Consider the following 27,875-nt stretch of genomic DNA (forward strand, 5'->3'; position numbering starts at 1 on the left):
CGGAGTCCCGCAGCCCCTTTCAGGTCCGAGCTGCAGGAGTGTCTCAAGTTTTCCGAGATATACTGGCACTGGACCTGTGTAAGTCCGCTTTGGTCTCAAATCCTGAGGCGCAGGTGACCGTGTGCAGCCTGGCCGGAGCCCCGGGTGCGGTGGTGTGGGCTGAGGGAGCAAGGGACCCCCCAAAATCTGCGCGGGGACCGCCAGCCCACAGGAAAGATACATATCCCAGCTCCCACACAGTCACCGCAGTCAGGGCCCCGACAGCTGGCGCCCTAAATCTCTCACGACCCAGGCTGTGCTAGGGGAGGGTTTCGGGGGATCCCCGGGGCGCCGTCTCCGCTCCTGCTGAGCAGCTCCGCGTCTCCTCTAGGCTTTTTCTCCCCCACTTCAGGGCTGCCCGGGGTCCCTCTCCCTCGGGGGGTCCTGGCTGCTCTCTGGGCCGCGGGATGCCGAGGAGAAAGCTCCGCCGGAGCAACTCCAAGTCCCCCTTTTCCTGGAGGGGAGGAAAGGAGTTCCAACCTCTTCCCACAACTTCGGGGCCCCCCAACCAACTTTCCCCCGAGGACGGGAGGCTCCCGCGCCAAACCCCACGCCCGCTACTCGCCTACCTCGGAGTCCACACAAAGCTCACGGGTCCCCGGCGGAGGAGTCACATCGTTATCTCGCTCCCGGCCCCTGAACCCAGCCCGGATCCCCGTCGCGGAGCCGCTGGCCGCCGGCCCCACAGCAGCAGTGGCAACTGCAGTTCAAGTGTCTCATCAAAGCTTCCCGAGGAGGAGGCGGGGGGCGCGCCGGGCCGGCTTCTCGGCCCCGCCCGGGAGCCCGCGGCGCGACGGGGGGCGCGGGACAGCGAGCGGGCGGGTGCGCCCGGGCGCGGCGGCGGCGGGGACCGGGAGCTCCAGCCTGCGCCTCGAGCTCCGGTCAGACATTATTTAGCTCTTCGGTTGAGCTTCGATTGGTCAAACGGCACCGCCCCCCGCCCCCCTCCCCCGGCTCGCCCGCGCCACCGATACCCGTGCGGGGCGGCCGCTTAAAGGGAACGCCGCGCCTTTTCCTCGCTCTGGCTCAGCCCCTGGGACTCCTGGGGTTCCCCGGGTCCGTGCACCCCCTCCGCCTGTCCCTGGGACCCCGCGACGTGTCCCCGCAAGCCCCGCGCCCGCCCGGGGTGCCGGGGCAGGACGTACGCGCCGCGCCCGCTGCTTCGAGGAGCTACCTACCCCCGCCCGGGGAAACCCCGCATCCGCGCCCTTCGCGGAAACCCCGGCTGTGCGCGCTGGGGCGGGAAGGAGCTGTTGCGAATCGAGCGTCCCCGGGGTCTTGCTCCCCTCCCTTGTAACTCCCTCCGCCCCATCCCAGCACCCAAGTTCTGCGGGAGAGGGCGTGCATTTCCCCGGCCAGGAGACACACCTTCCCACACCTTCCCGCACCTTCCCGCACGACGGAGCTGCAAACGCGAGCACACAATGAAATCGCACGGAGTATGGGGGCTATTGGTTTACTCCGCTGCCTTAAACACGTCGGCTTAAACAGAGTTCGTGCACTGACCTCTCCAGAGTTTGCCTAGTAGGAATTCAATCAAGATAATGACGGCATTTTTTATTAATGAATGCCCCCAGATAACGTTACATCAAGTTACTTGCTCCAGCCAGTAATGACAGAGCTCACTAAAGCCAAACGCTTTCTAGCCAACCAGAGAAAAACGGAAAGAGAAAGAAAGAAAAGAAACCCACCTTTTCAGTCACTACTTGTCAAAGTAAACATCAAGGCAGCTGCTCTGGGGAAGACTTCGGCCCCAAAACTCCCAGACTCTATTATTATTATTTTTTTCACGTTCCCTTTGGTTAAAAAGAAGTGGGGGGTGCGAGTCTTTGGTGCCCGGTATGTACTCCTTCTGTTCTGCAGCAAAGAAGTTAAATTATTGATAGTGGAAATTGCATGGCGGAGGTAATACTCGCACCCCCTGAGCGAGGAGCTCCATTTGATCTCGGCAGGGGCAGGGAGATTTCATGCTAGCTCGCCAGGGGGAGCGGCAGCGCGAGCAGCCCTCTCCGCGGTGAATGGGAAAGTGGGTGGGAGTCCACGAGAGGGCTCCACGGTGCCTTGACGCGCGGTGTCATATGATACCTCCGCTGCCTCGAAATAGACACACTAGTGCACGAATTACCAGAATCAAAATTCAGCGCATTTAAAATGATACATCTTTTATTAGAAGAGTTCCGTTCCAGGGCATTGCATGGTTTTGCAGATGTTTTCACTTCTCTCCCTAGCAAACTTACACACATAAACTAATCCTTTTAATAATGAACCTGGGCAGCAAAGATAAAGAGCCTTCTGTTCTTACCTGTGTGTGTGTGGGGGGGGGGGGGCGGAGAGGGAGAGAAGCAGTTGGCTCAGTTAATCCTACCCTCGCGCCCCTCCCCCACCCAGCGAAGAGCAGTCTTTAGGGTGCAGGTAGCCAAGACCCTCGGAGAGAACTTAAGTGGCTAGGGTCCAGAAGACTATTTTCAATTTGCTATTGGACGAGCACTGTCAACCGTCTACCTAGGTTTCTGTTTTGAAGTTGAATTTTCTTCCCATTAGTTCAACCGATTAGAGGGTACTGGGAAAGATCTTAAAATATAGAATAAGGAACAAGACGGCAGTACTTAATTTGTAGTCCTTGGACCTGCCGCGAGCATACAAATCATCTGGGTACCTGCTAAAACGCAGATTTCTCCTCCTGAATTCATGATTTAGTAGGGGTGGGGCCGGGTCTAGGAATTAACATTTTAACAAGCATCTCAGGCAATTCGGATGCAGAAAATCTGAGGTCACGCTCTGAGAAACACTTTCTTAAGGGATGAATAAATGGGTGTCAGAGGAATCGCCCATCCACACACCCCCCAATTTGGTGGGCCAGTGTTATGTGTATGTGCATTTTTCTCTAATCTCAAAGGGGTTTGACCTAATAATTGCTAAGACTCATTGCTGTAAGAATTTCCCTAAACACTCCAACATTAATTTGGGGAAAGGGAAAGATTTATAAAGTTTCCTTTCCTGGACCCTCTTGTGGCTATCAAGAATGTGCTGTTGAACGGAGTATATAATAATATTATATCTAAGGGTTTACAGTTAACAAAATGAGTTCACTTGTATTAGCTGTTTTAGAGCTTCTAAAGACTAGTGACAGAAACTATTATTATTTTATAAATGAAGAACCTGAGGCTCAATGCCATGAAATAATTTGCCCAAATTCACACAGCTAAATGCCAGAGAGGAGACTTCAATGAACTCAGGAACTCCAGCTAGAAATATCGGTGCCTCCCCCCACCTCAAAATAAACAAAGCTATCTGTTCCTTGGAAGTGTTACCAGAAGGATTTCCCAAATTGGTGGACTGAGTAGTCAAATTGTTCAAAAACATGCATATTCTTAGCGTGTCAGACATTTAACTTTGCACTTCTATCAACGTGACAGGACACATGACCAATACAAACTACCTTACAGCACAGATGATGAGGTTTACTGTGGGATAGTTAATGCATGTGAAATCTGCAGGCTAGCCAGAAGCAATAAAGGACAGTGGGCATGAAGCTGGGCTTGGCTACCTCAGAGAAACTCTGTATCGATTCCCAGGGGTGTAGGCTGAATAGAGACACAATTTCTTTTAATACTACAAAACAATTTAAGAGACTAGATTTATAAATTAAACACACACACACATATACACACACAAACCTTGTACTATATAAAGTACTAGAGGAGCGCTACCTAAACTTTTTAAAATAACTTTATGCTAACTTCAAACCCATGCTTACTTTCCAACTTTAAATTTGCTTGAAAATGAGTTATTTCCTCAAGTTTTTAAGCTCAATTGTAATTTACTTCCTTGGAAAAATACCTACCAAGTGAAAGTCAAGAATCTTAGCATTCTTGGTGCTGCTCAGTTGGAAGTTATGGCAGATCTTCTACCTGCTAAATCCACATTGCCACATCAGCATTTTTGTGGGAGGAAAAGTGTTCTCATTTCTGAGACTCTGATTGTGTCTACCGCCAATCTTCTTATTCCTACTCTCCCTTGACGTTATACAAATAAATGTTTGTATCTCTACTTTCCAGTGTGTGGTGCAGTTTTACTGAGGAAAGACAGAGGAGTCAGAAATGGCAGGAATATTTAGAAATAAAAGAAGAACAAATGTCAATTCAGATAAACCCTTTGATGAATCAGACCTCTTGACATTTCTGAGCATTTTGAAACTTTCTGATTTGTGATTACAGTGTTACCAAAACAGTAAAAGATCAGACTTAAAATACTTTATTTGCCTTAAAAGTACATCTTACATTCAAAAACAATGAAGCTAAGATAAACTAAAGTTGTACTGGTGTGTTGCACAGAATTCTGAATAATTTTTTTATTTGTTTAGTTCAGGTAGCATATGGAGATAGTGCTAGAAGTCTAAGATCAAACTTTTTACAAAATTATTTTCCTATTATGATCAAGGGTGATGCTGAGAATATAGAGCAAACATTTCTGATTCTCCTTAAAGATTAGTCTCTCACATGATTGATAGGTTAAGGACGAAGTTCCCAAATTCATGATCTGAACATTTTCTCAATCACCCAAAGGAGGAAAAAATTGCGTGAAAAGAAAATGCTCCATATTTCACTTTTGAGGGGCTTAAAAATTAATTTTGAATTAGTTAAAATCTTTATTTTTGGTTATAGGCTAATTCTATTCTAACCCAATGTTCTAGAAGGACAAAGGTCAGAAAGAAATGTGAATTCTCATCCATTCTTGTCAGGAAACATAAACTAAGCTTCATTACCCAAGTGGGAACAGAGGCAGTAGACTCAGATTTGACATTGACATATTTTTTTCTATTAAAAATTTTAATTGGTGAGGTCAATTCTATCATTATAAGCATTTTATGTTTAGTTAAATTTGTTTCCTAGTTACTCCTGCCTTCAATCCTCCTTGCAAAAAAATAAAAAAGTTGTCTAGAATCAAATGAGTTGACCTCAAAAACTGCTGAAAATCTTTGTAATTAGCATAGGGAAAATAATAAGTAAACAGAAAACTGTCCTGCTTCGTGGAGTGGCAAAGGTATTTTCAAAGTCATGCCGCATGATTTCAAAGGCCCAATCCAGCACTGAACTGTGTCACTTCTAATCCTACAAATTATTGAGTAAGGTCTGTCCTGAGAAAAATCTTAAAAGAGAAATAATATTCCTGTTTATTAGATGGTACTTTAATACGGGGTGTATTTCTTCTCTGTAAGCTTTTTATGAACCTTAAGAATAGCTTCCATGCCATAATCAAATGCCCAAATTGGCCAATACCTGTTACAGGAATTATGTAACCAAGCATGGCCATTAGTGGCAAACAAACAAACAAAAAAAGGGGCCACAGTAGGAAGATGTTAGAAGGGCCAAAATTAGGAGACTAGAACAAGAAGGTCAAAAACCGATCTCATCTGGGAATAATATTTAGTTGGATCAAGAGAAACAGCACCAAAACTGTTATAAAACAACTGAGACTAACCCCCAAACATATGAGAGTCATCAACTTGTAACCCTCTGAGTTACCAGATTTTCCCTGAGAACATTTAAAAATTAATAGTGAAGAATAAATTGGTTTACTCATTGTAATGTTTCTGTAAGCATGGTCAAAAGGATTGCGATTGTAGACTGAGAACAAATGTTAGAACTGACAGAGATAGCTGCCTGTGGTATGTTGTTGGTTTTATTGAGAGAAGAGTCATGAGAAGAATTATCAGGTTTAAACCAGAAGGTTTCAGGACATTGAATCAAATTGTAAGGAACAGATTAACTTATTTTTGAGACAACTATTTAGGCTGTTTGATGATGGCGATGAGAGATTTTCTACTGTTAAATTTCATATTCTTCATGGAGAAAGTTAGAAACATGCAAAAAGAGAATTTAGAAAAAAACCATTGAGCTTCCTAAAAAACAAAATCACACTAGGAATTTGGCCTATTTTAATATGATTCTGAATCTATACAGTGCCTATCTTGAACGGTCTGCAGGATGTACAGCTGGCTCTCTTGTCTAAATCCTCCCAATAACACAGGCATGGTAGGAATAAAATCCTCAGTGCTACACATGTGGCAACAAGTGTTGGGACTTAGATTTGTCTAGCATACAGAATCATTGGAAACATCTGAAACACTTGACTTTCTCAACTTCAGTTAATCTTCAGTTTACTATCTTCATGTCATGGTTACATTCATTCAGTTGATGAAAACTTGCTGAATACCTACTGCCAAACATTGCTCTATGTTTTGTTTTAAGATTTTATTTTTTTCAGTAATCTCTACACCTAACATAGGGCCCGAACTTGCAACCCTGAGTTCAAGAGTAACATGCTTCACCGACTAAGCCAACCAGGTACCCCAACCCTTTGGACTATGTTAAAGGCAGATGAATAAAACATATTTCAGCTCTTTAGATACTCAAATTCTAGAACATAAGATCTGTCTTTTAATCCATTGGGTCATTTGTGAACTAGTTAAAGGTAGGAAATTATGTTTGGTTTTGCTTTCCTTTGTCATGGATTTGGTGTATGGGAAGATGACCTTCAACATGCTGGCAGTGGCCAGGGATATAAGTGATGGACAAGAAACTTGTTCCCAAAGCTGGAAGGGCACCTAGCAGCTGGGGAGGGCCCATTATGATTGATCAGGGCCCTAGCTACCCTTGGTTAGCAGCATTTTACAGAAGGTAGACAAAGGATAAGGGATCCTGATACAAGTAGTGGTAGGAAGGAAATGAGGCATTGTTCAGGCAAATAATTTTTCTAAGTGGTTAGGTAGATTTATAAAAAGAGATCCAGAGGGGATCTTAAGAGATTATCTCATCTTCCTCACCACTGATAGGCCTATCATTGCAGACCAGTAAAGTAGATTCCACATTCTTCTTCTGAAGACCTTTCTAAGGATCCAGCAATTCTAGTGCTTGGAAGTTCCCACTTACAACACATTTTTGTTCTTGTTGCAATTTATATCTTATTTCATTTCTTCCAACCTTAGTGAAGATGGAGAACAGCTGCTTACTAACCTCCTGTGTTATTAAGTCACCACTCGGACTTTTCTCATAGCAAGAAATCAGATCTCACAAACTTTCTTCATAAACTCCAACTTCCAATCCATTAATCATTTCCCTCGGTCTACCCTGGACCTCCTCCAAGATCTCCATATTCTTCTGAAAATGTGAAGCCCCATACTAGACATGTGTGTGAAATTATCCAGGGCTCAGGAAACATGGGAGTCATGAATTATCTGAACACAGATGTTGGGAAAAACTAAAGGGGAGATTCAATCAGATTGACAAATCCTTCCCTTGCAACTTAGAGACAGAAGTAGTTTGTTTCATAAAAAGATGAGCCTTCATGTCAAAGCTGTATCTTGTATCCTTAGTTTTTAGATGAAGCACTTTGTGAAAGGAACAGATCTTAAACAGGACATTTAGCTTTTACTTCTTTTCTTCTCAACAAAATTGTTTAAGAACAAGTGATTTTTTTGTACTCCACAACTCCAAGTTGTGAACCTTTATTTGTTAAAAGTGGGATAGTGCTTACATATTCTCAAGTGTTTATTTTGACATAATTTCTTTAGAAGGTAAGGACTACAAAACACTACACTACTTTTAAAGCTTCCACTTTCTCCTATTTGATAAATTTCTCCTATCTTTTCATTTTGTCTGTATATAAAGCCTAATTAGAATAGGAATTTAGTTTTACTTAACTGAATTAGAATTGAGTTTTACTTAAATTGAAGTTCATACAAAAGAATCATGTTAACCTACATGATACCTAGAAGCAAGTTTAACTGATTATTTCGCTTGTCATTTATAGCTCTGTTAAGATCTCACAACCCAGTGTGACCAAATATTTTGGGCCTTCTCATTCTTTATAGCCCTGATGAAGAGCATGGGATCAGCAGAAATACCATTCCCAGTACTCATGGTTGTCTCTTTAGGGCATGTTTAGGGCCTTCAGTGGTGACTACAAACTCAATCTAGTAGTCCTGAGAAGAAATTAGGCCAGTCGTGGAATGAAGTCAACACTCTAAAAAGAAACTGAGTAGGAGATGAGGACATTTATTTCCCCGTCATAATATAATTTTGAGAAGTTGTCGAGGGACTCTGTGACCAAAAGACCACTAGGCTAGGAGTGTTTGCTGTCAGTAGTCACTTCTGAAACCTCAATCTATCAATGCAGGGCACCAAGAGTAGTAAGTCTAGTTGGATCTAAGAGAGGGTGATGTTGATGCAGATGGACAGGACAAATATAATGTTTCATAAAAGTTGAAGACAGAGAAATGGGATAGAAGGGGAATGGATGGGGGAAAGCAGAGCCACACTTTAAATTCCAAGACCTTCATTGATTTTTTTGGTCAGTCATTGCTATACATACACTCAATGAAACCCATTTTTCTCTGCCTGGACAGTGGTTATGACCTGGGAAAGGTGGGTGATATGTGTGAGGTAGTGGGTTATATGGTTAGATATCCAATTTTGGAAGTCAGACGTTGATTCCATGGTACAAATTAAATATATTTCTGGGATGCATATTCAGACCACAGTCAGCTTTCCTCAAGACAGCCTCTATGCTGAATTAGAAAAATGAAGACCCAACACATTAGTACCAAATTTCATGCCTCCCCCAAATGCAGTACAATGTTTAGCATTGAGGATCTTTTATTTCATAGACATGTTTTCCTGGAGTACTTGGGAAGAATGAGCCAATACTATTATATATTCTGACCTTTTTAATTTAAAAAAAGAAAAAGTTCCCAGGATAAATAACTGAAGTTAGCTTGCATTGCTCATTGCTTTATGTCTATACTGAATGCTAATTTGAATTACCATTCTCACATAATAAACATATTCTTATGGCATTACAACCAGATTGTGGATGTAGATCATCTTAGAACTACTTTGCAAGCCAAATTTCCATTGCCTTCCATTTTATCTGCACACAAAAACTAATTAAAGTGAGTAAAAATAAGTTGAATTCCATAAAAGAGAATCATGCTAACCTACACGATGCCAATTTGTCTCAAAAAATATATAGAAGTTTGACATATTCTTGACTATTCGTTTGGCTAATTAACATTTTTAATATTACTTTTTGTTATTGTGTTTTTGATAACTAATATTGTTGTTATTTATTTATATAATTTCATTCTTCATTTTTAGGAAGAATTTATAAATATCTAATTTACCCATCAATTAATTGGTTTTTATAAGAGCACAACTTCAGAACAATACTTAATAATAGAAATTAATCACAAAAGTGGAATGATGTGTATGGATGTCATATGAAGAACAAAGAAACAGCCTTAAAGAGTATTTCTTGGGGGTGCCTGGCTGGCTTCATCAGTGGAGCATGCAACTCTTGATCTTGGCATCATGAGTTCAAGCCCAATGTTGGGTATAGAGCTTACCAAAAAAAAAAAAAAAAAAAAGAGTATTTCTTTGGAAAATGATGTGGGTTAAAAAATATAAAGTTTAGGGGCACCTGGGTGGCTCAGATGTTTAAGTATCTGCCTGCCTTCGGCTCAGGTCATGATCCCAGGGTCCAGGGATCAAGCCCCACATTGGGCTCCTGGCTCAGCAGGGAGCCTGCTTCTCCCTCTCCCTCTGCCTCTCCCCCTGCTTGTGCTCTCTCTCTCTCTCTCTCTCTGTATGTGTGTCTCAAATGAATAAATAAATCTTTAAAAAATACATATGTATAAAGTTTAAATTAGCAAACATTCCCTAACATTTTTAGGGCTAGGGATTCTAAGAAATATAATTAAGATTACAATTCCCCTCCTATTTCTCATCATTTTAAGGGAAATAATCAATTTTTTGTTTTGTTTTGTTTTCCTAGGGGGAGTGGGAAGGAAGCTACAAAAATTGTCACTGAAAACCAAATAAAGCTGTTGTCAAATCTCAGATAAGAATCGAGAACAAAATGTAGTAACTGAAAACTCCGGGCATAATATAGGAATCAATGAAAACTTGAGGTCTCAATTCATCTTGCCTTAGCTAGTGTCTCAATAATCGTAAAGTAATTGTGGAGTGTTGGAGAAATTTAAAATATAATTAGTTTTGTCCTGTCAATTTAAAATTAACAAAGTCTTATTGGCATGCTATCAATATCTTATGTTTCTATTTTAGTAATTAATCTAAGTTTTTTAACATAATTAATCTAAGTTATATATAAACTTAGGCCATTCATTGTTTTATGTTTTTATTATTGGAAAAGAAAAGAACTATCATTGTCACATGATTAGATTTTAAGGCCCATATTGTAGTCAAGGGAGTTTAGGTCCTAGGTTAAACTTCATCACTTTCTGGCCATGTGACCTGGGCAAGTCACTTCACTAACCCACATGGATACTATAAGTTTCATAGAAATGTTTGTTGAATAGGTTGAGAGATCTTCACTAGTGTGCACCTCAGTTGCCTGATCAATAAAATGAGGGCAGTGGGCTATAAGCAGGCAGCACATTCAGACCTTAGCTCAGAAAGAACAAATGATTCAGGTGATTTCAATGCACTAGAGGTACCGGTGAACTAGATCATCTTTAAGATACTTTTCTGCTTCTACATTCAGACTCCTTTCAGGAACGGTGTATCATTTGGTAAACTAAACTTGAACCTCATGTAATTATTTCCCTAAAGGTTGAGACCTGAGCCAAGGTAAGAATTCATACTCTTCTATCTTTTAGAGCACGCAGTTACCTCTGACAAGGCTTTCGGTGGACTTTTTCATACATTAAAATGTCCTTTAAGATCATCCTTTCCTGCCGGGATGGTTTCTGAGCTCCAGGACATAACAAATACATTATGAGTTCAGGCCATCCTTTCTTGCATAAATCCGAGTGAAGGTCTCCCCATTTTTGATTCCTTACATAACTTTGGCAGGTGTGCAAACACCATTGACTCACACTATCTAAGACTTACCATTATGCCTCCAGTTCCTCATTTAAAGCCACATCTTTCTAGGAGTTGCTTTTCAGGAGGACAATGAATGAGTTTTATCAGAAAGATGCCTAAGTACATGTATAACTCCCTTACCCGGACTATCTCCCAGCTTATTTCTAGAGCTGGTGTTCTGATTTCTGAGTTGGTGCAAAGACACAAAGGACCCAGACACCAAGTTTTGCATTCTCCCAAATGAGATGTGATTCCCAGAGAAATTCCAAGTTTGGAGTGGAGCCTTCGGAGGAAGAACATTGAATTGCACAAGGAAAGCCAATAAACATTTTAGTCCCTAACAGGGGCTGTAAGCCCTGTAATTACATTCGGGATTGTGCTTGTTCATCCTTCTCTTCTCCATATCTGTAAACAACATGTTAGCTTTGGAGGTTTGTCATCCGCTGTGTTTTTGGAGAGGGTGTGCCTCATCACAGCATCTGCAGTGCTAGAGCCACTAACAGTTTGAAAAGGCAAATTTATGAAATGGTTTCTAAACACACTAAGTTCTAATCTAAACAATTTATAACGTTTCTTACTCAATAACTCTCAGAAGTCAGCTAACTTGGAGCTGCCCTGAATAAGTTAAGAAAGGAATTAGACATCATCTGTTGGGTTAATAAACTAAAGTAAGTGGAAGGAAAAACAGGCAGGTGAAGAGTTCCAGATACTCATCTTTCTCTTCAATGGCGATACACTTATTTCTGGAAATTCTCTTTCTTGCTAGTGTTTTAAACATGACAACAATTGTATTAACAGCTAAGGGATTTACAGATTACAGTTTACTGAGTAAAAGAAAGGGCTTTGGAATGAGATTGACCTGGGTTTGAGTCAAGCTTTGTCACTTACTGTCTTTGCTAATTTAGAACAGTTAATTAATTAACTGATGCCTCAGTTTCCTTATCTTTAAAATGGGAATAATAATAATCTCTGCCTAGAAAGATTGTTGTGAGGATTCAGTTAACTGTGGAAATGTAGAATGCTCACCACAGTGAACTCAATAAAGTTCGATTTTATTATTAATTCATCCCCACAAAACTCTAAGTATTATCACTGTCTCCATTTGGTGATTGTGAATATGGGGCTCCAAAAAGGATAGGTGACAATGAGTGGTTTGAAAGTCTTTCATTAGTTAGCAGAGATTCCATATAATTCTGGACCAGCACTTGTGGCTACTAATTTTGAGATTCTCAGCCATCTTAAAGGGCGCGGTGAAGATCTCTTAACAAAATATATGTGCAAACCTGAAAATGGGAGGCGCAAATCAAATCTGGGTGGTAGCTATTAGATAGGGGGACGTGATTTTATAATGGGCTTTAGAACCAGAGAACTTAGGTTTGAATTTTAGCTTTTCCACTTAAGATTTGCTATATAATTTTGGGTAAATCACTTAAACTCTCTGAGCTCCACTTTCCTTATTTGTACCATTAGAATATAATCCATCTCAGAGAGTTGCTTTGAGGGTTAAACAGTATATTCAAATGCAAAGCAAAGAACTTAGCACTGAATAAATGCAAAATAAATGTTATCTTATCCCATCATAATTTGCATATAGTTTCCCATAGTATGGTAGTGACAAAAATGAAGTCTCTATAGTTTGTTGAGGTTAGTGAAGTCATACCAGGTGTCCAAGGCAATGCTCACTGAGTTAGTGACCAGAGTCTGAACTTTTTCTCTTTTTTAATACAGTAGTGGATTTCTAGGGCAGTGGGGTAGTGCTGGTGTTACTAAGGATAAACTTTATAGTAATAGCAAGCTCAGTCAGTAGAAACATGCCACTATACCCTAACCACACCATCAGTTGGTTCTTTATCCACTTGGCAACTTGTCTAACGGTAAAAGTATATTTTAAAAGTTTTCCCCAAATGCCAGTTTCCTACTGCCAGGGAGGAAAACTCAATGGTTAATACTGGAAGACAGAAAGAGGCAAAATTAGCATTTCTGAATCTATACTATGTTCATAAGCACCCCCCAAAAAGTGCTGTGTTGTCAAATATGTTTGTAAAATGCTACATAGTAGTATTTGTAGACTTTGTCACTAGTAGAAATCGCAGACAACTTCATATCACTTGTCAGTTGTTACAGACATCTCAAAATATGTTGATGCTTATCACTACTTCAAAATTTTAGTGTTTACATACTGTTAGACCTTATTTCATGCATTAAAAAAGCATGTTACCATATCACATAATATACTATTTTTAATATTTTTATAACTGTATTAAATATAATTGGCTTCCTTTGTAACCTTATAATTTTTTATTTTATTTATTTAGAAACATTATTTTGAGAAAGATTTATATTTTGACCAGACTGCCGAGAATGGAGTCCATGGCACAAAGGTGGTTACAAAGCTCATGCTAATGCCACATATTCCAAGGAGAAACAATAACAAGCCCATTTTAAAATATTGATTATGGAAGTTGCTGGGGAGAAAGTAGCCCTTAGTGGAGGCGGATGGTAAAAGCAAAAGAATAGTTTCCTACCAAAGTAACCAGAATAAGGAGCATGGATGGTGCAGATCAGTCTCAATGGACAAATGGCCTTAAGGAAAACTCAAGAGGGGATACTTCTAGAATCTCTGTTTAATACTGATCCTATTTTGGCTTTTTATTTTCTCTGCTCAATTTTCTTCATCGTCACGTTTCTCTTTTCTATTCACTTACCCTACAATGTCCTATCCCAAAGGCTTTAGATATTTATGGAACCTTTCCATAATCACCCAATTTGGGTATTTCTTCCCACAGTCCTCTAGGGAAATAGGTAGGGAAGTAGGTGGTTGATATTTTCCTTGAAGCTGGAGATAAGATAAATCAATTCCAATTCCTTCTAGTGCTGATAAGTATGGGACCTAGCATATTCTGAAGGAATTTCTAGATTCCATATATTATAACATACACCGTGAGCACAAAGGTCTCAGAGTATTTTCTTTTGCTGTTTTGGCAATTGATTGGATTTCTCTTTCCCAGTGTGAGTTTTTTTAGTGCATTTAATGTTTACTCAGGGGTTAAAAATATCAGCAGAGTACTTTCAAACTCCTGTGGTGGTCCAGATAATGCTTGCAACTGGTCAAAATGTCTCACATAGGCCACATGTTTCTCCCAGCTTCCGACCAAACTGTTAAAGTCAGGTCACATGTTGCTAAACTGCTGGATTTTAGAAACTAGATTTTAAAGTGTTTTGTTTTTTTTTTTAATTTTTTAAATTAATACTTTGGAATATATTTTGCCATTTGTCTAAAATAGAATTCAAGAATGATATCTGTCATCCCTAGTGCATCAGAAGTTATTTTAAATATGGCATCTTTATAAAAGTCAATAGCTGCCTCATCAAAGGGCAATCATGTCCAGTGTGGGTGGCCGTGCCAATTGTTTTTGAACTGCTGCAGCAAGCTAGCCAATCCCAGGGAATGGCTTGCAGCCTTCCTACACCCACATTTTTTCTTAATTATCTCCACCAGGCTGAGTTAGCTAAGGACAGATCTATAGCATTTCCTGGATGTCAAAATGCCCACACACCTTCTGCAATCCTTGAGCTACCAGCTCCCTTTCATGTGTTTCCTGGATGGTCCATCTAATTATCTATTATCATGTGTATATAATGCATTATTCATGAGGCCCAGACAATTCCAGGATGTAATATTTTTGATTTTAAAAGGAAATGACCTGAAAAATGAGAACTTATGCTTACACAAAGAAAATAAGCAATTAATTTGATAGTGAGCCAATCTCAACATCCCATACCTTTAAAAAAAATAATCTGTAGGAGTTTGGGATCATTGTTCAAGTTAAAACTCTCCAAGTCATCATTTCTCAGAAAATGATAGGTTCAATATCTAGATTCCTTCTAGGCTGAGTTTAAATAAGTTGCCTTGACTTCTCATAATGTGCTTCTTAACAAACAAGTTAAAAACCTGGTGGCACCCCGAATTGTAAATCATCAAAGGTTAAGGTGACTTAAGCCGTACCTTCCACCAAGAAAGAGTTATCCATTATATCATTCAAACTTGGAGCTAAACTGGAATTGAGAGTTTATCCTGAAACATCCTACTTGTCTTATGTGTGAAGAAATAGAGATCAAGAGGGACTAACTGATTTTTTTCAGCTACTGACTAGTTGGGAGTGAAGCTTGAACTCAGGCTTTAAATTTGGTTCACTGTGTTCTCTTGAAAAAGGTAAGATTCCAGCAGTTTGTCCCCTTCCAGGGATTAGAGCAAATTAAAGGACTAGTCATGTCTTTAAACTATAAAGTTCCACCAAGATAAGAACCATTTAGTCTTCCTTATTGCTGAATCTCCAGGTTGTCAGTTAATGCTTACCGTGCAAAATTATGAATTTTAGTGTCTCAGTAGAAAGTATACCTTTTGGGCTAAGGAGGAAATGGCCAGTTAAGCTCACGATCCCCATTAAGTATCAGAATATCTACCAAGACAAGCAAGATTCCAGGAATCCAAAACTGGGATGAAATTCCAGAGGCTTGGAAGAAAACAAGCCAGCAGGAATTCATGCATCAGATATGGGTTGGGCCAAGCGACCTCTGAGAACCTTCCCAGCCCTCAGATTCTATGACTCACAAGTAAAAGCAAAATGATTCTTGGCTTTGGCTCTTCCTATTTTCTGTGTTGGTTTTTGGGGACTTAGTGATCGTACCTTAGATGGTATGTTAGCTACATGAAGATTCCTTTCTTTGACCCTCCGACTGTGGGAGATTGAAATGGCTTAGGAAGGGAAGGTCAGAGCAGAAATCTGGGAACTACTTGTAGATAATTTTTTTTTAATCAAAGAAATCAAAATAGGAGGAAATAACATGCACAGTCCCGTCTGATACCTAAGTGGGATTTGAGGCAGCATGGTCTGTGGAGAAACAAGTGCAATCCTTGAAATTTGAAGACATAGACTGATTCAGTCTTCACCTCTTACCGGCAACGTGGTCTTGGACAACTCTGAATCTGAACTGCCTCATCTGTAAAAAGGTGATTGCTAATTCCTGCCCTACACAATTGCTGAAGAGAACAAATAAGGAAACCTGTAAAGAGCTATCAAAGTACTACATGCCTACAAAATACTATTATCAGGAAATACAAATAAAGTCTGCATTATAGCAGAATTGTTTGTAGGACTCCTTTAGAATGTTAGGAAAAAAGAAAAAATATTAAAAAGTCTGCCTAAATTTAAAAAAACTCAGAATGAACACTCCCAAAATTGCCAAATGAAAATGGAGGCAGGGATAAAGAATTTAACATTCTGATCTTTACACCACACTGTTTTGGGGTATTAGTTTTCATCAAACATGTCTATCTTCCTCAAGACACACTTGTTAAAGCAGTAGCTTTAACTTCCAAAGTAAAAAAAGAAAAATTTCATATTTTTGAAAGTATGATCACTCTTAAATAAAAGTGGGGAGGAAGTTTTCTTTTTATTGGTTAAGAATTTCATCTTTCTCCCCTTAAAGGCATTCCCCCCATTTCCATAGGGGATTCAATAATGGTAAGCTCTCACTAAGTGTTAATATTTATTTTTATTAAGTACCACACTCTGTTCTTTACATGGATTATGGCATGTAAATTTAAGAGATCTCTGCTTGTGAAATTCACCAGAAAACACACAGAGACAAACATGTCCATACACACACACACACACACACACACACACACACACACACACACACACACAGCAGTAGCAGATCAGCAGAGAAAGGCACGAGCCAAAGAAAGATAATTTGAGTTACTTCTGAGGTAGCAGTTGTAAAATTAAAATAGGCAACTCATTAAATTATCCATAGAGTGAAAAGAAAGCTACAAAAATAGATATTTTTCTGGCAAGTCAGTGCTTTTCAGAAAAAATTTAGTTTTAAGCAGAATTTTAAAACCAGATATCAGTTCATATTCATTAGAATCATTTAAATGGTTAGCTTGTCCTAATTAAAACAAAGAATAGCTTTACTGGCCTTTGGTAGAAGTATATTTAATAAAAAATATGTTCAGTTAGACATCATTTTAACTGACAGATTGTAAGCAATTTGATCCTGTGAATGTTATTTGAGCAAGTTGGAGCCTGGTACCCAAATCATAGAATTAAAAACAAAAATCCTTTTTCAGTCATGCCTCAGTGATGATTTTTCTTCATTTCTATTTGTTGGTTTTGTGGCTGATTATCTATTTTGTGGTCATTCAGGCCTTGCCTCTCACATTGCCTGATTTGGGGATGTTGTTTCTTACTAATGCTTCCCCTAGAGGACAGGCCAGGAAAAGAAAAGAAACTAAATTCACAAGCTTCTCCTCTTACTAAGAATTTAGATTAAGACTTGTTAGGAAAAGAGTCTAGCAAATAAATGAAGTTTATGTAGGTTGATTTTAGATCTTTTAAAGGCCTTCTTTCCAACTTACACTGATAGGCAATTAACAATAATACTTTGTAAGTCAGCAAAAAACTTGCTTTTAAAATCTCCACTTTTTTGCCTTAACCATACAAATTAAATGATTTTCTAAAAATAATTAGTACCCTGGTTCCATTAAATGAAAATGCTGTATGTAAAAAGAATGTCATAGTGATACCTCGCATTTATGGAGAGTGTCTGTTTCCCAGTTTGCAAAACCCTTTCAGACATTTTTTTCAATCCTCAAAAATTGCTGTGTTGTAGGTCTTACTATCAATGACACTGAAAAAGCTACAGGCAGGATGAATATATTTTCATCTGAATCAATACTGATATATTCCATTGGGGGAGCTAGACCAAGCTAAAATCTCACACACGGAAATATTAATAGGCAAGACCTGGGGTATAAAAGTAGGCTAGAATACTGTTAATTTTTAGGCTTAAAAATACCCCCCTTGCTTTCTTCCCTTCTGTTTATCACCTCCTAATCCTCCGTCTGATTTCAAACAGGACAACTGAAATTTCTTGCCTTCATGATGAGAAGCTCTATGTAAATACACATAAACAGTGAATATCAGGTGCACCCTTCTTAAAGTGACATTCATTTCCACGGCACTTTAGGCGAAACCATTTTATCTCATAAGTCGAGGATGTGTGTGTGTGTGAGAGAGAGGATGACGTGACACTTTGCAGGTTTAAGTGGTTAATGATCTCGAGGTTACAAGAATTAGACTGTTAGGCGTTTTCCCTCCTTGTCTCCCAGAGACGCGAAATCTACAATTTCCTCAGTTCGACTGTCAGATAAATTGGCAAGTCGGCTAAAAGGATAATATTCCCTTAACGATGCATTCATCTGAAGCCCTAGCAACTGTATTAGGCAGCAGTGAGTATTCGCTAGCAAGACATCTCACGGAGAGGGAACTCTGCAATTTAGAGTGACAGATGATTTTTTTCTCATCCATCAAGCCGCCTCAAAATGTCACAATATTTACACCTCTTCCTTGGTGAATTAGAATCCAGACAGGCAGACAGGAAAAAAAAAAAAAAAATCCGACCGGTTGCCGCTTGATTGGGGAAAAGCAAGCGTTGCACCTTTAAATTCTGCCCATCCATTCCCAGTTCCCCCCTCCCTTCTCGGGATTTTGCAATAAATCTCCCAGTTCTGCGTTCAGCCCTGCAGATCCGTATTTAAAACAGCACCATCTGGGAAGGGTGGGTGGCGGTGGTGATGCGGACTCCTTGGAGTTCCTTTGCAGCACGCTTGGAATTGCATCAGACTGATCAGAAATCCCCCCGCCCCCAAGACCAGCCCCTCCCGCCTCGCTCCCCTCCCTGCCCCTCCCCTCTCCTCCTTTCGCGTAGATCTGACTGAGAAAACGACTGGATCTCGGAACAATCTGTGCCCCATTCGCTGCTGCAGACTTGCTCCGTAAACCCTGCCCTACGCTCCCTTTGTGTGCAGAGCAGCCTATCACCGTCATCTGATCCTGGTGCCGTTTTTTTTTTTTTTTCCTTCTAAATCTCCACAATATTCTCGCGTTGCCTATGAATCCGTCCCTTCCACCTGAGCAAAGTTGGGATTCTTTCGTTCGCTAGAACAGTCGAGTCTTGAGTTTCGGAAATAGGTTTTCCTCTACGCTACCCCCGCCCCCACCCCAAGCCCCCGACTCTTAATTAAGAAGGGCTGATCTGCGAAGGAGGAGTCCAGAACGCCCAAGCCCTGGGGCGAAAACTGCCATTGGGTTTGGCTCGGCGGCCGGAACAAAGGGTCCGGGAAGGGGGTGGGTTGAGGTTTGTAGGAGTGTGGAAAGGGTGGTGGCCCCCGCGCTAGGGCGCGCAACTCCCTGGGCTCCCAGAGGAAAGGCCGGAGGACAGTGCTGCCGCCGGGTCTGGCCGCTCTGGGTGCCCCCCGGGGCGGAGGCGGGGGAGGTGGAACGGAAGGCAAGGAGGCTCTGAGCAGCATCGATCTTCCCCGCCTCCCGGCCCACCCCGCCGGCTGCCGCGGGCCCGCGGCTAGCCGGCCGCCCTCCACCCGCGCCTCCGGGTGCAACCTCGCGGTAGCTGGGCACTCTGAGCCCCAGCTGATTGGTGGCTCTGTCCAGCCGCCGAGCGGATCTGCGAGTGTTCTTCTCCACCGCCTCCAGCCGCCCAGACCCCTTCCCCCGGCCCGCTCCCTGGCTCTTCGGCCCGGAAAGGACCTCCTCCCAAGCAGAGGCCCCCCTTTTCTTAGTTACCCCGACTGACTCGGACCTGGGCTCAGTGAGGCATCCGGCCCGGCGGGGGAGCGGAGCGCGGTCTCGGCGGCTCCCCTTTCCTTGAGAAAGCGGGAGCCCTCTAAGCCAGCGCCCGAAACTCGTGGGGAGGGAGGGGGGGAAAAAACCACACACACACAGAAAGAAACATCCAGCGAGGCGCGAGGGCGACGGAGGGGAAGAGATAGAATGAGGGAGGGATGGAGGCAGGAGGAGGGGGCGGGGTAGAAGGAGGGGGGGCGGGAAGGAGGGAGGGAGGGGGAGAGAGAGGAAGGGAGGGGGGAGAGATACATAGAGAATGAATCCTTCTCACTAGAAGAGCTGAAATTACCTTGATTCATTTTGTGTTGGAGATTTAGCGTTACCTCCTACCCTCTCCCCAACCTCCACCTCCCCTTTCCTCACCGTACACCACCTCCACCGCCTGATTCTAAATGGTACAAAGTCAAAATTTAGGAAATCGAATGTTGTGGAGAAGCTTCATAATTAGTAATGAATCTACTGTACACACACACACACACACACACACACACACACACACACACCGGCAAAGAGAACGGAAAAGAAGGAGGTGAAGGGGAGAAAAAGAGAAATCTTACATTTGAATCAGACATATGCAGGTCCAAGTTAACTAAACTCATTATATCCGCAGGAAGACTGAGCATTTTTTTTATTTCTTCCCCCCCCACCCCCCTTCTCGCTTTACCCCAAGGCTCTCACCTAGGGCAATCCAAACTGGGCAAATACCAGGAAACAACCCCCCTCTCATGCTCTCCTTCTACCTCCTCCCCTTCACCACAAGTCCTCTCGGGAAGATCGAGTATCAAAATAGCTCAAGAATTGGGGTTGCAGGGGGTCCCCGCCCCGATGCTTACCTTCTTTGCGGCTTACACCACCCCGGTGGCTAGATCCTGGAGATAAACACTTGCATTTCCCAAAGTTAACCCAGTATACCAACCCGGAGCTTGCCAAGTGTCTATTCCAGCCTACACCGCTAGGAAGCCAACTTCAGCGAGCTCAATGAGGGGACCAAACTGGGGCTCGCTTTCCAAACGCTCCGCTCCAAAATCTGACTCTCTCCAGCCCGATCTCGGTGTGAGCCGAACCTCAGAAAAGACGCTTCTTAAGGGCGACACGGAGCTGGCTTTACTGCGGGGCTAAGACGGCTACCTTGGGTACCACCACCTCGGACAAATCCGTTGGCTCTGTCCAAGGTGCTGAATGGACTCCGATCGCCCAATTACACACCCGGCGCAGCAGGAGGAAAAGGCTAAAAAATCTCTAATTCAGTGATACTTGATATTGCTCTAGACGGTTTCTTCCACTTCCTTACGTTTTGTCACGTGTGGATGGCTTTGCCAAAGCCATCCTGTTAATAGTTGATCACATGTTGATGAGACCCTTTTCTTCTATGAGAGGATTTCCCATTTCATTACCGGTGATATGCACTTCTGACTTATTTCTCCCCCACCTACCCCACCCCCATCCGCACCCAAACTCCCAGTCTCTACCCCATCCTTACCCACCTCTACCCCCTAACCCCAACCTCTAATAGCATTATTGTTTTTAGATGGAAATTAACCCCCCTGTGAATGTCAATTACATGCCCACATATAAATCATAGAATATGCTCATACACCACACACATAGAGGAAAAGAATGGAATGCAAGAAGGCTGGGAGAGAAGCATCAGCCTTGAACAGCCAATATAACACACCCCCCCCTCCAGCTCCAAGTTTGTTCCACGCAGTTCCACATTGCTGTGTTAAATCTCAAATGATTCCAATTAAAGTTGCACTATGTAAAAACCCGATTCTCCTGGCCTGAGTAGCTGCTGTTCTTTGGCGTGTGAAGTGCCAGGAAGAGCTGTGATATGCCCGTTGTTAAGCAACATGTCAAGATTTTTCAATTATAATGCAGGGTTTATTGCTACTCACCATTGTGCCTTTGCTGTCCTGGAGACTCAAGTGTCTTAAAATCCCGTCTCCCCAACAGATGCTGGAAGGTAATGTGTCTTGTTTGAAGTCATCATGTGAGAAGTTCGGCTTTGCTCAGTGGATCGCCCACCACTTGGTGTGACTTATGAATCTAATAACCCTTTGCAATATCCGCAAGCTTAAACTCTCAACCACCTTGGCGACTACAGAAGACAAAGCAACTGGCATCGATGTTGAAAAACCTATAGATTTACGCAAACGCCCTCACTCCGAGAGACACGCTTTCTCTTGAGTTCTAACGTAATTCTAATGAATGAGCGAGGTTACCAATGACTGCCCAACTGCCCTGCTAAATAGCGGGTGGTTCCTGGGGCTTCCTCCCAACCGCCCGTCACTGGGTCCTGGCACAGAAAGTTCCCGGGGAAAGTGAGGAGTTTCAGGGTACCCTCATAAAAATAATCCAGCCTGCACACCGCTCCCTTGCCCACTGCTCAGGTCACACCTGGGGCTCTGGCAAAGCTGAGCTCGGCTCGGGAGACTTCCCTGTCGCCAGGTAAGAAAACCTTCGCCTTGTCAGGCTAGGGCGGGAAGACCGCTGGGGAACTTGTTGCTTATCAGCGCCAGCAAGCTACCGCTTTAATAATAATACCAGAAGAGCGCAGGGGGAGGGGGGCGATGGGGCGGCAACAACGACTCTCCGTGCTGTTTACGTGACCAACTCACTGTGATTCCCTTGGTAGAAAGGAAACTTCTTAGAAAAGTTCGTGCCCCTCCCCCTTCCCCATCATGACTAAGGGTCTCCTGCTGATGAGATCGTGAGTGATGATCAAGTGGGGGGTTGGGGGGCTAGGCGGCGGGGGCTGTGGGTGAGTGACTTGTCCTTGGGAACAACTGCATGCGTCGAAGCGCGCATCAGCCCGACAACTTTTCCTTTCCCTCTTAGGGACTGATGACTAGGCGAGAGGCACCGGGGCGAGCCACTAGTTGCCCACAGGAACCTGTGTAAACCGAGCTCTCGAGCGGCTGAGTTGAATGAAGTTATAACTGCGTTTGCTCTAATAGGTTATGGCTTCTCAAATGTGAGTTAACAGCCCCGGTGCGCAGCTAGGTCGGCCTGGCGCGCCGCGGACTGTAGAGCCGCGGGCAAAGGCAGAGAGGGGTGCCACCGCAGCGTCTCGGCGCTCCGCGTCCGCTTGGTGCTTCCTCCCCAGAGTCGCTTCCGCATCGTCCGGGGAGCCCCTAGGCCCACCGGGTGCTGGGGTGAGCGCAGCGGGGAAGCTGAGCCACGCGCCAGATGAGCCTGGGCTGGGATTGCAAGCAGTGGGAGGGGTCTCTCCCAGGAAGCCCCGCGGTTTAGACCCGCGCTTCCTCACCAGTGGCTGCGCAGGCTGGGAAGTGGAGAGGTCACGTGTCGGCGGAAAGTAACTTAGAAAGGAAAGGATGAACTTCAAGGAGAAGAAGGGAAAAAGGCACAATAAAACAGACCACCTTTCCACTTCCTCAGCCTCCCCCCAACCCCAACCGCGTTTAAAATAAAAGGTAAAGGCGGGAGAGGTGGTAGAGGGACCCCGCTCTCTGAAGACTGGGGGAGAACTCGGGAAATCTCAGGCAACAAGCTATAACTCGATCTTTGGCGACGTTCCCCCAGCCTAGGGAGGCGCTAACCCAAGGTATCTTTCCACTGAAGCTGCCCTTTGCCTTCCCCCAGCCCGTGCCTGCGAGCCGAGCAGAAGAACCGAGGAGGAATGTAAACCAGTTGTTATGGAGATGGCGCTCTGAGGAGCGCAAGTGCCCCGGGAAGTACCCAGAAGGATTTCGGGTTTCGTCGTTTTGGCACCAACACCATAATTTTACTTTCCACCTAGAGTTCCCACAAAGGGGAGCCCATCAACGTCGTCACAGGCCCTGGCCGCGGCGCTATTGACTGCAGGGATGAGGCAGAGAGATGCTGCCGAAGACAGTGGATAGCTCTTAAGTTTCAGACCACCCAGCCTTTTCCAATCTGCACTTTCTTTATGCCAGTCAAAAGTACTGTATTTGAATGTCATTCGTGCTCCCTTGTGTGTAAAAACCTCAGTTACACGATAGGATTAGAGGCAACAGAACATTAGCATTCTGTGGCTGCTTCAAGGTTCTACTCCCCTCCCCCTCCTACCCCAGAAATGCCTTCCTTCCTCTTGGAAAACAAGCTTTACTTCCTAATTCTGTATATGGACTTCTGTTCATTGGAATTCCCATTGGCACCGGGTTATTATTACTATATGTAAGTCCAGTGTTGAGTTGATATCACTCTAGAGATGCTTCCAGAGCCAACTCAGTTTATCATAGGCTTCAGCCAAGGTACGAATATACAGATGCTTCCTAGACCTCATTCGGGACAGTTCTAGATTTGCCAAGCTCCTGGACACCTGAGGTAGGTCATGATAAAAGGGTGCCAGACACCCTCACAATCATCAAAGCAAGAGTTCCCTCCAACTAAAAGGACTGCTCAGATTGTCCACAAACTGCCACTCTTTGTCGATCCATGAATTAGCCAGCAGATGCTGCCCTAAGACTGGGACAGCGGGCACATACCATCCTCAGAGGTCTTGGGGTACAGGTTTTGTGGACAAAACTGGTTTCCTGAGAATGCAATTCATAAAGCTATAATTAAGTTTCCCTGCCTATTGAGTGACTCCATTACAGATCTGAAATCTTGAAATAACACAGAAAGACAATCACTATATGAACATAATTATTCCCATTGTCATCCATGTTATATATTTATTTGACTTCTTTGTCAACAGTCTGTAGTTTGTATAGAGACTATCAGATATTTCTCTGATGGATCTTTATTCTGAAAACTAGTGCCATATTTTATAGTAGGGTACCCTGAATCGTTAGCTGGGTGCCCGGGGATTCAAAACATGAATGATCAATTAGTTTGAAATGATTTAGACAACACATAATTGTACTGAAAATATTTTCCAAGGAATATTTTTGACCATTGCCTTTCTTTCTTGGAGTCATTACTAAAACCTACAAATCATGGATCAAGATGAGGGATAAGAGCTGCTATATAATGTGAGTTATTATAGAGAGTTGGAGAGAGGAATGAAGAGATGGTGTTTAACATACAGTATTTTTTATTTCTGCTCTTGGTTTCTCATGGAGAATTCTCTTCTCTTGGAGTACGATCTGATGTCCACCATTTTTTCTCTTCTCTCCACTCACTTACATATTTTTTTTTCCATCTGCAGAAATCCAGTGTCTAATATAAGCAAAGATTGCAGTCATTCCATTTGTTAAGACATATGCCAAGCACTGTACCTGCCACAGTTTTCATCTCGGGAGCACTTATTCCTGAGGTCATCTCATTTTCTCCACACAACCCGAGTCAGCTGTGGTATGAATATCACACTTCTCTAGGTTCATCTGACCCCATTCATTTTTAGTAATGGTAAGAACATTTCAAACTGAACAGTAAACAAATCTTGTTCCTTAAAGATCACTGCTTAACAATGTAGCCAGATTTAAAGCAAGATGTATTAACAACCTAGAAGAAAGGATTTTTGCTTTGAAACCATGAATATTGTGTTCCTGATAGGTGAATTCTCTAATGTTCACATGCAGTGTTCTGCCAAAGCCATAGTTGTAAAATTTGTTCTCTGACTGTAACTTTATGAAGATGAGTATAAAAATTAATAAGAAGGGACTTATCTAGACTAGGAGGCACAAGAATATCATTAAGAAGATGTGTGAAGAGTCTTAGGATTAGTAGGAGAGAGGTAACAAAACAGGAGTCTATGCAATCAGAAATGGAAGAGTATTCCTTTTTCTTAAGGAATTAACAGATGCTTGGAATATCTCTTGAGACAAAGCCTACTCTCTTACTTCTAAAAGGAAATTCAATATGTCGTATTAAAAAGGATGGTTTGGGTACTCCTTCTCCCCTATCAAGGCAGAAGTGATGAGACAGTACTTCCATTCTTTCTTTCCAACTTTTCTTTTCAAATCTATTTGATTGTAATTAATTGCCAAGTGTTCCATCTCACCTTGTGTTTGATGGGTTAGTTCCTTTCTTCTCTCTTATTCCTACTTCTTCTTCCCCTTCAGTACTTATTCTATGCCTGCCACTTCCTAGGAGCTGGTGATCCATATATTAATAATTCCTATCCTAATGAATCTCAGAGTCAAATAAACCCAAGATCTAATCCATGAAGAGTTGGGGAGTTAGGTGAGGATGACACAGTGGAAAAGTGTTTGACTAATCATTGCCCCGATGTCAGGAGTCATTGCCTAAGGATCACTTGTTATAACCAATGAAGAAGAGTGTTCATAGAGAAGCTTCAGATGGTGACATAATTGCTGGAGTCTAAAAAAACAAAAACTACGAAAAAAAAAACCAGCAAAAGAGTTCTGTTTATGATATAAGAAGTGATTCTGACCAGGTAGGAAGAAAGATTGGATCCCTTAGTCACTTCCTGATTTTTAATGGTTTTCCACAAGCAGTAGAAGAAGAGGCAAAGAATCACAATGCACAATTTGGAAAGCTTTCTGAAAACAAGAATAGGCAATGATTGCCAAGAACCTGATGTTGAGCTCATATTTAAAAAGAACCCAAGGAATCTTCCAGTTACAAACCTAGTTTAGATAGAAAGGAAACAATCAGAGCATCAAAAAGAAGCAAGCAAGAGAAAGCCTTGGAAAAGTTATGGTTTAGTTGCAATAACCCTGGTGCATTCCTGAGCCTGACAAGTAAGCATGAGACAAAAGATCTGATCATGACCTAACTCAATTTCAGGAAAACCAGACAACCACATAATGAGGCTGAAGCAAGACCACATGGGATTTTGAGGAAGAACTGAATGACTCTTTCCAAACCATCTTACAGACAAGAGATGAATAAGAGGAAGTATGGGTGGCAAGTAGGGGAGAAGTGACGTTGTTCATGTGAAAAGCTGATCAAAGATTAAGATAGGTCAAGAACATGTCAGGTCAGGGCTTGGAAGAAAATATACTTAGCTAAATGTAAGAAAATATTAGAAATTGAATAAAATGAGAAAGCAAATCCCAAGGAGTCGCATAACTTAGGATCACGAAAAGGCAACTTAAAACTCATAAAAGTAAGAGTCTATATTGTGGTGGGGCCTAACAGGGTATATTTGAGATTTAATCTGCCCAAAACGTCTGTAGGGAAACTTTCTCAAGTGCTAATTTAATGGGCACATGGATTTCTTGGGTAGCTTTTTTTTTAAAAAAAAGTAAACTCTACCCCCATCGTGGGGTTTGAACTCACAACCCTGAGATTAAGAGTCACATGTGCTATTGACTGACCCAGGCAGGCACCCTACCTGGGTAGCTTTTTAAAAAAGCAGATTCTGAGTCTAGCATGACAAATTGCCAGGTGATGGGGTTGGAGCACACTTTGCACATGTTGCTCCAACCCATTGCATCATTTGGATTACAGTCTTTGTTGAAACCTAGCTAATCACTTTATTAACTGAAGTGAATGCCAAATAATGAAAAATAATTCAAGTAATAGACCTCTTTTTTTAACCCTAATATTACACCAACCACACACTCTAACTTGCTCTTGAACCCATTAATTCTAGAAAGTTCCTGAACACAATGAACATCAACCTCTTATTATAAATACCATTGGCCATAGTTTAAATGTTTGTCTTTTTATATACATTGAAATAAAAGGAAAGTGAATTGGCTTGGAATATACTGGGCACACTGCAAAACTGAAAAGAAGTCAGGAAAATTATTCTAGTCATGTAAAGAGGATTGGTTAGGTCATATTGTAAGTCCTTAGCTCATTCTGGGTTTCTTTCTATAAATAGGATATTTTGGAACTAGAGAAGGCAAAGCAGAAGGCAACCAGAATGACAGAGGGATTTGGGGAATTTGCTTCTGCTGAAAGGTTAAAGAAACTAGGTCTGTTTTCTTTGTAAGGAGAGAAAAGATGGTACCTCACTGAGGTGATATCATTCTAAAAGTAGTGGAAGTAATAGGATGCGACAAGAGTGCCTTATGGAAACAGGAGTAGAAAGATTCTGGCACAGAATGAAGGCTAGAAGAATGGCTCTAGCTTTTCTAAAGGCCCTCAGTTAGCAGTATTCCTACTGGCAAAATTTCACTAGTCACAAAAGGAGGGATAAACAATGGATTTCAACCAGGAATTAAGTGAGAGATAGAAAATGAGGAGACAATGGGGACCTTATCTATTTCTTCATTGAAAGCATTTAAAAATAGGCATTTATTAATCCTGTAGAAGTCCTTACTCATAACACATGGTGAACTTTACCAGCATTCCCCAGGCTCAAGGACTCTGCTTCTGTAACACATCACATTTCTGCTTG

The 27,875-nt window shown here is 42.3% G+C and overlaps 1 protein-coding gene across 5 annotated transcripts in view; it reads right to left on the bottom strand.

Annotated features, from left to right (window-relative positions):
* The window catches only part of BDNF (brain derived neurotrophic factor), a 60,495-nt gene extending 38,910 nt beyond the window's left edge, over nt 1-21,585 (bottom strand). The window contains exon 1 of one of the 5 annotated variants that reach the window (XM_027577811.2): nt 1,731-1,810. Coding sequence is in view for 1 of the 5 variants with exons in the window: in XM_027577807.1 (XP_027433608.1) it covers nt 21,529-21,531 (3 nt within the window). In the remaining 4 variants the exon portion in view is untranslated. Of the gene's footprint in view, nt 1-608; nt 783-1,730; nt 1,811-20,466; nt 20,825-21,528 lie in introns of those variants that run through there. The other 4 variants (XM_027577807.1, XM_027577810.1, XM_027577809.1 and 1 more) reach the window with 4 other exon arrangements.
* Nucleotides 21,586-27,875: the final 6,290 nt, after the last annotated feature.

The sequence above is a fragment of the Zalophus californianus genome, chromosome 11, assembly GCF_009762305.2.
Source record: "Zalophus californianus isolate mZalCal1 chromosome 11, mZalCal1.pri.v2, whole genome shotgun sequence".
Taxonomy (NCBI): domain Eukaryota; kingdom Metazoa; phylum Chordata; class Mammalia; order Carnivora; family Otariidae; genus Zalophus; species Zalophus californianus.